This window comes from Lathyrus oleraceus, chromosome 1, assembly GCF_024323335.1.
Source record: "Lathyrus oleraceus cultivar Zhongwan6 chromosome 1, CAAS_Psat_ZW6_1.0, whole genome shotgun sequence".
Taxonomy (NCBI): Eukaryota; Viridiplantae; Streptophyta; class Magnoliopsida; order Fabales; family Fabaceae; genus Lathyrus; species Lathyrus oleraceus.
Window position 1 is genome coordinate 3,445,355 of NC_066579.1, and position 11,364 is coordinate 3,456,718.

The 11,364-nt window shown below is 38.1% G+C and overlaps 2 protein-coding genes across 2 annotated transcripts; one reads left to right on the forward strand and one right to left on the reverse strand.

Annotated features, from left to right (window-relative positions):
* Positions 1 to 1,624: 1,624 nt before the first annotated feature.
* Positions 1,625 to 2,989, reverse strand: LOC127086621 (uncharacterized). Its single transcript, XM_051027411.1, has one exon. It carries the CDS (start codon positions 2,987 to 2,989, stop codon positions 1,625 to 1,627), a length of 1,365 nt encoding a protein of 454 aa, XP_050883368.1.
* Positions 2,990 to 7,329: 4,340 nt separating this feature from the next.
* Positions 7,330 to 10,996, forward strand: LOC127116776 (cytochrome P450 72A68). Its single transcript, XM_051047405.1, has 5 exons — positions 7,330 to 7,703; positions 8,955 to 9,172; positions 9,310 to 9,554; positions 9,749 to 10,136; positions 10,332 to 10,996. Exons 1-5 carry the CDS (start codon positions 7,430 to 7,432, stop codon positions 10,764 to 10,766), a joined length of 1,560 nt encoding a protein of 519 aa, XP_050903362.1. The 5' UTR covers positions 7,330 to 7,429; the 3' UTR covers positions 10,767 to 10,996.
* Positions 10,997 to 11,364: the final 368 nt, after the last annotated feature.

Here is an 11,364-nt window from a genome sequence, read left to right on the forward strand (position 1 = left end):
CCGGGCATATCTTGGTATGACCATGCAAACACATCGTTATATTCATGGAGGAGCTCTATCAATCTAGTCTTCACTGCATTTTGAAGTGCGGCGCCTACCCTTACTTCTCTTTTGTCTTCTTCTGATCCCAGGTTGATAACTTCGACGTCCTCCTGGTGTGGTTGAATGACCTTCTCCTCTTGTCTGAGTAATCTGGCCAACTCTTCAGGGAGTTCACAATCTTCCCCCACTTCCTCTTCAGCTTGGTAGATTGGACAATCAAAGTTATGCCAGACCTTAGTAGTGTCGTTATCAATGGTCTCGGTGGTGTCTCTGCATGTTATGATTTATGCAGTTTATTTAGAAAGTGCGTGCATTAAAAATTGATGCCATTTTTTGTAAGAGAAAAACGAAAGGAAAGGAACAAAAATTTGAATGTAAATCTCCATTTATTATTGATATAAAAACTCTTAAAAAAAGATAAAGGAGGCCTTACAACACGCCACTGTGCCTTGGGCAGAGCACAGGGTTTTGTCTAAAATAATAAAATTACTTTTGAAAAAATTGAGGGACTTCCACAACCTTCCAGTTTGTCAGTTCTTCATTGGGCGCGGCTTGTCGTATCCAGCTAGACACCCCTCCTCATGATCTTCAACATTGATCATTGCCACCTGGTTACCAAAAATATGGCCAACGCTGGTGAACGTTTCCTCTACAGGAGGGATATGCTCCTTATCATGTTGGTTACCGGCTTCAATTGACGATGGGTCATACCCTAACCCAAACTTGTCTCGCTTCTGGTTTACTTCCACCACTTTGCCCCAGTCTTGAGCACTCTCACTTTCCATCACAGCCTTAGCTCCTTGCCACGAGGCCATGGACGGTCCTGACTTCGGAGTCTCCAATGTCTTTTGGACAACCATCATATTTACCACTTCCAAGGACTAGAATGGTGTCTCGGTTATCTCGCCATCCACTTCGATATATCAGAAAGATGTTAAGTGGCTAACCAAGATATCCTCCTCCCCTCCAATCACAATCATCTTGTCATTGGTAATGAATTTTAGCTTTTGGTGTAAAGTGGAGGTGACGGCACCTGCAGAGTGGATCCATGGTCTTCCAAGTAGGCAACTATAACCGGGATGTATGTCCATAACCCGGAATGTGATATTGAAGAAAGTTGGGCCTATTTTGATTGGTAGGTCAACCTCTCCTATCACTGCTCATCTTGAGCCATCGAATGCTTTTACAATTAGGGTACTGGGCTTCATATTCATCCCCTCCATCGGCAGCTTTATCAAAGTGGTTTTTGGCATGACATTTAGTGAGGAACCTGTGTCTACTAATACCCTTGATAGTATAGTGTCTATGCATTTCAAGGAGATATGTAAGGCCTTGTTATGGTTCTTTCCCTCAACTGGCAGTTTATCATCGTTAAACCCCAAAAAATTTCCAGTGGTTACGCACGCTATCACATCATCAAACTGTTCTATCGTTATGTCTTTCGTGATATGTGCTGCGCTTAACACTTTCAATAACGAATTCCTGTGCGCTTCTGAGTTGAGCAACAGAGATAACATGGATATTTTTGAAGGTGTTTGATTCAGTTGGTCCACCACTTTATAATCACTTTTCTTGATTATCCTTAGAAATTCCTCAGCTCCTCACGAGTGACCGCAGCTTTAGGCGACAGATACATTTCTTGCATTTCTCGACTAGGGACAGGGATTTGGACAGGAGTAGCAACTTCTTTCCCTTTGGCTTTTGTAGAAGCATCAACAGCCCTTGGCGCGAACACTCGGCCACTGCGTGTCATTCCGGCTGGCCCCACAATTGAGGTAACGTTTGGTTCGTTGATTACCACGGGTCGGTCTTCCTGCCCTTGCTTAAAAGCTCTGGGCTGATATATCCATGGTACCGCCTTCTCATCCTTATATGCGAACGGTGCTGGAAACTCTATCACCAATGGGTTTATGGGGATTTCCACATTAATCTCATCATAAGGGATGGCCACATTAACCTCATCGAAAGGGATGTCCACGTTAACCTCATCATAAAGGATGTCCACGTTAACCTCATCATAAAGGATGTCCACCACGACGGCTATCTCTTCCTCTCCCTTGTTCTTAACACGACGATTTATCTGTAATTCGCCTCGATCCAGCATTTGTTGTATAAAATTCCTCAACCCTTTATCATTCTCGTCATTGACTAGCTCCTCTGGGACTAGACCACTTTTTAGCAGCTGTGCCCCTATCCTGGTGATAGGGGTTTGAATCTCTTCAACCTTAAGAATCAGTTCTCCCTGATCACTCTCCTCAATGGCACTGACGGAAGCATCTCCATGTGTTGGCATGGGATTAGTGTTCACGTTCGGGCGTCTCGGAGTGAAGGTAACAACTTTTGCTTCAATCAGGTCTTGTACCCTATTTTGGAATGCAAAACAATTTTCCAGAGTATGGCCGGGCGCTCCCATGTGAAATTTACAATGGGCGTTAGCATCATATCCTGGTGGATATGGAAAAACAGCCGGTTTCAGCTCCCTCAATGTCAGAAGATCCTCCTTTTGCAAATATGGGAATATTTGGCTATAAGGTACTGGTAGAGGGTCAAGTTGCCTTCTTGGAGGCCTTGGCTTGAATTGTCTTGGTGGTGCGGTGTTCTGCTGTTGACGAGGTTGTTGATGATGTGGTTGATACATTGGTTGTTGTTGTATGGGTTGTTGATAGGGTATGGGTACCACGGCAGCGACTTGGCCATATGAAGCCTGTTGCTTCCCCTTATATCCTCTAGATACAGCGTTCGTTTCACCCTCTCTTTTCTTCTGGAAGCCTCCAGAATACTTTTTCGGTGCGCTAGGGGTTGCCACGGCTCCTGAAATCTTTCCATCCCTCAGACCCTTTTCTATGCGATCTCCGATTGTGACCAGATGCGCAAAATCGGATGCTGCGCTGCTCACTAATCTATCAAAAAATGGGTCCTTCAATGTGTCCACAAATATTCCAGTCATTTCCTTCTCAGACAATGGTGGCTCTACCTGAGCAACCAACTCTCTCCATCGCTAGGCGTATTCTTTAAAGGACTCCTTTTCTTTCATTGCCATCCCTTGCAACTGCATTCGGTCGGGCGCCATATCCAGATTATATTTGTACTGACGGAGAAATGCGTCAGCCAAATCTTCCCAGTTTTGAATCCGCCCTTGCTCTAAGCTCATGTACCATCTTAGAGACGCTCCACTCAAACTATCTTGGAAACAGTGTATGAGTAGTTTGTCATTTTCGGTATGAGCAGCCATTTTCCTGAAATACATCACTAGGTGACTTCTTGGGCAAGTCTGGCCTTTGTATTTCTCGAAATCAGGAGTTTTAAATTTAGCCGGAATGACCAAATTTGATACCAAGCGCATGTTCATGGCAGAGGCACCGAAGATATTATTCCCTTCGATAGCTTTGATCTTTTTTTCCAAGGCACGAAGCCTATCTGCAGCAGGGTCTGGAAGTATCTTTGGCTTCGGATGATCAGGCACATAGAAAGCTTCATACGGGTCATCTCCCATTTCGGACCCATAATGAGCAGGCGCCTCAGAAGGCTCTGCACGATCCCCATCTCCTTTGCTTCCTACTGGTATATGAACCAGACTTTTCTTGGCGTGGATGAAGCTCTCGTCTTGTTGGACCAAACTTGATGGGTTATCATTCCTTCTAGCCTCAGCTTCTGCATCCGCAACCCTCTCTCTCTGGGCGATGGTGAGCATTGTTTCCAGCAGTTGATCCATCTTCTCTTGGATCGTATTGATGTCTGACCTCATGGTAGCTTGGTTAGCCTCCACTTGCTCTAACGTCATCTTGTAGTTGCTTCGCATCTCGTACCGGTGTTGATTAGTCAGCGTTACTGGATAGAGGTCTCATCCAGAGGCAGAACAAGATGCCTGCTCTGATACCATTTGAAATTCTGGCGTAGTCAGAATTCAGATTCTACTCCAAGTCATGACATCTGATCCAACATTGTAACATAGCAAGACAGTTAACACATTAAACCCTGTACTAAAGCACGCTTTCACAGATGTCACGACATATCCTTCTATGTCACCCTAGAATGAAGGAACCCCTAGTCCTGTGCATCAGTTATACAACCTCAGCAGAGATCAATCATCGTTCTCCCATCGGTTGTTTTCCTACACATGTTATCTGCACGATGTCTTAATATTGATCATCTGTTACATTATTCCAGTGTGCTTGCCTTTTTCTTGTATTTCCTGAAATAAAGGTTGAATACATTAATCTAATTACCACTTATTAGATTGCTAACAAATAGGCTATTTGTTAGGTTCATTAATTGTAGGGTAGTAGTTGGTTTCCTGGATTTTAGCTCAGCTGTTGGATTCCTAAAGAATAGCCTGAGAAAAATACTGAAACAGAAAAACTGATCATCCTACACTTTAGCACATGCTGTTAGGAATGAATGTCACAACATTCAGTTTGACATTCAGAACATATACATCATGCTGATTCTGTTATGTTCTTGAGAAACAGACAGTGCTAAGTTTGTTGTACTGTAAAAGACCAACCAGTCTCTAGTTCAGTATCAGCCTACATGAACAACTGTCTAGACATCCAGTTTGACAGCTTCACAATGATCCTTTGGCCATGTCTGTTTTCACTTGAAAACCAGACTTAAATATATACTGAGCTGAATCATAAAAGCCAACCTGCCTATTATTCAGTATATGCTGTCAATGATGAATGTCACGACATTCTGATTGACATACAACCAGAAGGCTATGTATAGGTATGTTATTAACTTGGTAGGCAGACTGAAATACAAGCTTAGTTATGGCATACAGGATTATAACATATGCAGAAGGAAAACAAACACAGGAAATTGTTAACCCAGTTCAGTCCAACATGACTTACGTCTGGGGGCTACCAAGCCAGGAAGAAGATCCACTATCAGCAGTATTAATTTAGAGTTAAACTCCCCCGTTTACAACTCTTCACTTAATCCCTACCCAATGCAATCTATACCTAGGAACTCCTAGATAGAAACCTCCAGTTTCCATTCCTATCACTACAAATACAATGTAATGTTAACCAACTTGAACTTGCTTCACAGCTTCATTCAAGAACATAATCACTCTTGCCTACAGGCTTTGAGTTACAAATACTCTCAGCTTTGACCACTGAGAAACACATGGTAACCTTCCCACAGATTGGGAGGTTTACCTCACACACACCCCTAAATTTTCATTCTAAGAGGCTTACAAAGACTAGGTTACAATATGCTATTTATAACCTAATCACCCAACTGGATTTGGGCCTTCAGAAATCGCAGCAAACTTGTTCTTTGCTGTTACAAATACAGCAGAAAATTTCTGCTACAAACAAGGTCTTCAATCCTAAAATCTCTCCATATATATCTCCTTATTTTGAGCCTATATATCTTCTGATTGAGTCTTTAAGACCTCCACATGGGAGTTAGGATATTCACCAAATATCCTCACTAATCCCAGAATATATACTGAATTAATTCATTCAGTTTTTCTACGCATGTACGATGTCACAGGCATGATGTCGTGACATCGTACATGACATGTTGGTCCAGATGTTGAACTTCTTCAACCCAACATATTAAAACAACAGAGATGATTACATTATTTGTTTTACAAAATTAATGCCAATCCTAAGGTATTAACAATCTCCCCCTTTGGCAAATTTTAGCTAAAACAAATAAACATTACACTGGACAAAACATCCCAATATGGGTATGCTCTTCATCTCTGTCATTGACTCCACCACCACAAACACCAACGTTGGTGTACATGAGGCAGTAGAGGTACAAGAATCAGTTGTACCAGAACCCTTCCCCTCAACAGGAATCAGTTATACCGCCTTAGATAAACATCGTAATGATAGTAATCGATAGATTGACGATTTGGTCTCTGTGGGATCGATATTCTTTTATATTACTCTGACGCGATTCATGCACTTGCGAATACAGCGATTAGTTATGCCCAGCAATTGGCAATAAAATCCTTGCATTGGTCATGCAGGGTCCATATGGACAAGAATTTGAAGTAGGACTTAAACTTGATAAAATAAAAAGAAACCTCCATCAAGACATGGTAATGATCTGATCTAACTTCGGGGAGGGTTGTGCAAGAAGAACAATAATAAATATTGATCCAGCTTTGATTGCACATAAATATGTCTAACCTTTTTTCAACTAGTGCATCGCCACTTTGACCATTAAACCAAGTGAAGAAGGCTCATCTAGTGGACATATCCACTAGGAAGTTTAAATTGAACCAAGATTGAATATCAGATACCGAAGTTCTGGAAGGGGAGTGAGATCCATAGTATTCATGTGCCCCAAGGATGGCATTAAAGTCGCCTAGGAAGCACTAGGGAATAAGGCGATTTAACTGAAGATTAGATAAGTCATTCCAAAGAGATTTTCTAGTGTCTGGTTGAAGAATAAATGACAGCTACACAAAAATTAATGGAATATTCTTACATAAGAAATGATACAAACTTATTGAGTCATTCCCTCTAAATAAATGAGTCATTCCCTTTCTTGAGTCCAACTTGAATCACTTGCAACACGCCGTAAAACCTCAAAATTACTTATTGAATTTCAGAATATACAAGCTTTTGTAGGATAACTAAAGCTGCAAAATTAAATAACAGACCGAGATGATATCAGAGGCTGTGGAACATCCAGAAGAAATGTTTCCATTTTGATTGTAGAGGATATGATGAGAGACTCACATTATTTTTATGATCATTAGTTTTAATGTTTATATAAGCCATGCATAAACTTGTAAATTGAGTGTTGGGTTATTGGTCCAATGAAATGGATTTAAACCCAAAATTTTAATTTTACAATTTTAATTATTTAATATTTTAAACAAATTATTAAAAATAATTAATTATTTAATTAAAATAAAAATAATTATTTATTAATTGATTCTATAAAAATATATATTTTTGTCCTAGTTATCAATAACAACGAAAAATTGAAGAAGAACCGACCAAATTTAATATAACATAAAGTTGAAGATCTAGAAAGTTGAATTTAAAATAGGAGGACTAAAAATTAAAAAATATCATATTAAGAGAATAAAAAATATATTTAAATTTAATTTTTTTAATTAATTTTGAACATCGTGGATATCGTTGAATCAATAAGTAGAAAACAATAAATACTTTATTAAAAAAAAATTAAAATGAATAATTTTCATCTCAATTTTTAATATATTTCTTTTCAATATCATTTAATTAATATAACTCTCACCATTATATGAGGATAATTTAATAAAAATATAATTTTTTTAAGAGTGTATTTTGGCAAAATTGTGGTTGAATGTGGACTTTATTCATTGCACAACAGCTAAATTGTATAAATCTCTGTATTAGTACCATCTTTGCACCGATTATTCCCCTTCAGAGAAATGGCTACAACTACAGCAATAATTGTCTTCACTGTCATAATACTTGCTTTGACATGGTCATGGAGGATTCTGAATTGGTTATGGCTGAAGCCAAAGAAGCTAGAAAAGATTCTAAGAGAACAAGGACTTAAAGGAAATTCATATAGGTTTTTAGTTGGAGACGTAAAAGATGTTGTAAAGACGCGAAAAGAAGCATCATCTAAACCCATGAATCTTTCTGATGATATCGTTCCTCGTGTGTTTTCCTATTTCCAACAAAGTGCTTTAAAACATGGTATGTCTCTTCTTATTCTTCGCAACTTATTTTACGATTATTATTCACTTTTTCCGTACACCTCTCAATAATTGTTGTGATTATCACTTTTTAAATTCTTAATGGATAAATAAAAATGAAATGCTATCATTTATGTAGCGAGGTGTCTGTGTCTTAGATTTTTGATATTATCGATGGTGTTGGTGTGTCTATGTCGTATCTAGGTGTTTAAGTTGGAACTATGTTTTAGATTTTTGAAATTATCGGTGGTGTTGGTGTGTCTATGTCGTATCCAGGTGTCTGAGTCGGAACTATATCTTAGATTTTTGAAATTATCAGTGGTGTTGATGTGTCTATATTGTATCCAGGTCTGTGAGTCGAAACTATGTCTTAGATTTTTTAAATTATCGGTGGTGTTGGTGTGTCTGTCGTATTTAGGTTTCTGAGTCGAAACTATGTCTTAGATTTTTGAAATTATCGGTGGTGTTGGTGTGTCTATGTCGTATTCAGGTGTCTGAGTCGGAACTATGTCTTAGATTTTTGAAATTATTGATGGTGTTGGTGTGTCTATGTCATATCCAGGTGTCTGAGTCGGAACTATGCCTTAGATTTTTGAAATTATCGGTGGTATTGGTGTGTCTATGTCGTATCCAGGTGTCTGAGTCGGAACTAAAGAATTATGGTCTGAGTTCCTTGTACAATACTAACTATTTATCCTTCAATTCAGTACCTTACAATTGCATTACATCACTTCAAATTAAGTTTATACCATGAACCACTTCAAATTTTCATCTAAGAGGAAGCAACTAACTGTGGATGATCTCAAGCATGATAGCATGCTAATTATCTGCATTTATTGTACTAACTGCAGTAGGAAAAAATCACATGGTTTTTGGTCCATCAAACATTGATATTAATTATTAACATTCTTTGTGTTCACCGATAGTTCATGATTGCCGGTTAGATCTAACCATTGTGTGAGATGTAGCACCGACGCCTCTAAATAAAGGCGTGTCAGTGTATAACATTGACATGACAACGACACATGTCGGTGTCAGATGTCTGTATCTGTGTCCCTTATTTAGTGGGATCTACAATACTAACAAGCACCGTATTCTCTTTGGTGATTTTTTAAATTGACAATATTACTTGGAAAATATAAACACCTCTTGTTTGTGCTCAGAGATTCCAAAGGCAAATAGCAGACTATATATAATAAGAAGCTTGTGATCCTCGACTCCTACATAAATTTTGTCTATAATTGTTATGCAGGTAAGAACTCTTTTATTTGGTTTGGACCAACACCAAGGCTAAACATCACAGATCCTGAGCTAATTAAAGATGTACTTAACAAAAAAGACGATTTCCGAAAGCTTAATGTGAATCCGCTTGTCAGGTTACTAATTAATGGCCTAGTAAACCTCGAGGGAGAACAGTGGAGCAAGCACAGAAAGATAATCAATCCTGCATTCCATTTTGAAAAACTGAAGGCAAGTTTCTGTTTACTAGATATACATCTTATGTAATTGTCTTGCGTGCCGTTTCAAAACATGACTTTAATTCTTAATGCACATGCTCTTAGTTTGACTTAAAGAGTTCTAACTCTTGGTTATCTCCTACACCACAGATCATGTTACCAAATTTCTTCAAAAGTTGCGATGATCTGATTGGCAAATGGGAAACAATGTTGTCGTCAGATGGATCTTGTGAAATGGACGTATGGCCTTTCCTTCAAAACATGGCCAGTGATGTTATTTCTAGAACAGCATTTGGAAGTAGTTATGAAGAAGGACGGAGAATATTTCAACTTCAAATCGAGCAAGCTGAACTTACAAGAACTGTTATGACGAATTCTAACATTCCTGGATGGAGGTAAGACTAATTTGTGTATCTGACTTCTTGTTGATTAATGCAAGATCAAGCTTGTGAAACGGGTTTTATATTCTCACCGGAAACAACCAATATTTATGGTTTATAGTTGCTCATTTTAAAAGAACATGATCCATGAAACAGAAAAGTCTCTTCATATCATACTAATTACAAGACTAATTATGTTTATTTTGAAGTTTTCTACCAACTCCGACCCATAGGAGGATGAAGCAAATTGACAGAGATGTAAAAGCTTCACTTACAAATATGATTAACAAGAGGGAGAAAGCACTAAAGGCAGGCGAAGCAACTAAGGATGATCTATTAAGTATACTTTTGGACTCAAATCACAAGGAAATGGAAGAACATGGCAACAATAAGAATGTCGGAATGAGTCTTGAAGATGTAATAGATGAATGCAAGCTATTCTACTTTGCAGGGCAAGAGACCACTTCGGTTTTGCTTGTTTGGACAATGGTGTTATTGAGCAGGTACCCTGATTGGCAAGCACGTGCAAGGGAGGAAGTATTACAAGTCTTCGGTAACAATAAACCAGATTTTGATGGCCTAACTCATCTTAAGATTGTAAGTATCATGTTCTTCCTTTCATAATAAAGTTTAGATTACACAATAAACAAAATAAGTTTAAGACATCAAGACTTTTAATTTGAGATTCAATGGTTGAGGTCGAAAAGTGTGTGACATAGTTTTTGTAGTCTGCACCAAATCCTAATCCATGGCTTGACACTTACTATTCGATATAATACCTTTTTGGAACAGGTCACTATGATTTTGAACGAGGTTCTTCGGTTATACCCTCCAGTAATCGCGCTTACTCGAACTGTTCACAAAGATATGAAACTTGGAAACCTAACATTACCTGCTGGAGTGCAGCTTTTCTTATCGATAGTTTTGGTTCACCATGACACAGAACTATGGGGAGATGACGCTAAGGTGTTCAATCCTGAAAGATTTTCTGAAGGTGTTTTGAAAGCAACGAAGGGAAGATATTCATTTTTTCCATTTGGAGGGGGTCCTAGAATTTGCATTGGACAAAACTTTTCCATGATTGAAGCAAAGATGGCAATAGCAATGATTTTGCAACATTTCTCATTTGAACTTTCTCCTACCTATACTCATGCGCCTGCTACGGTAATTACACTTCAGCCGCAATATGGTGCTCATATTATTCTCCATAAAATAGGAAGCCCATAGTATAATAAAAGAGTGTTGGTTAGGATATATCAACCCTTTAAATAATGCTTTTCTATATTTAAATAATGGTTTTCTATATTTCAATGGATTACTCTTTGACTCTAAGAAGAAAATTCCTTTGAGTACACCCAAAATCACTTGTCAAATACTATCATATGTATTGGAACTGGTTTGGAAAGCTAAACCTGTATGATGTATTACAGGTAATGAAGTAATGTTGTATGGTATAATCTTCCATATTTTATTACATTCATAATTAGCATTGTTATCACTTAATAATCTTCCATATTTTATTACATTCATAATTAGCATTGTTATCACTTAATAAAGTAATGTACTAGGAATATTGAAGTAATATATACCTTTTTTTTTTTCAAAGTTTGTTGTGTGCAAAGCTCCCTGTTATAGAACAACAAAACTTTGAGGATTTGGGTAGGTTTTGATATTTTTAGAAATAAATCATAATTGAATGAATAAATACGTTGGAGATTGCAGACTTGTAATCTCACCAATGATGTTTGATGTTGTAGTTGGGAAATCAGAGACAACGTTGCCTCTTTTGTCTAAAAATTAAAGGTACTGAATAGGATCATAATCA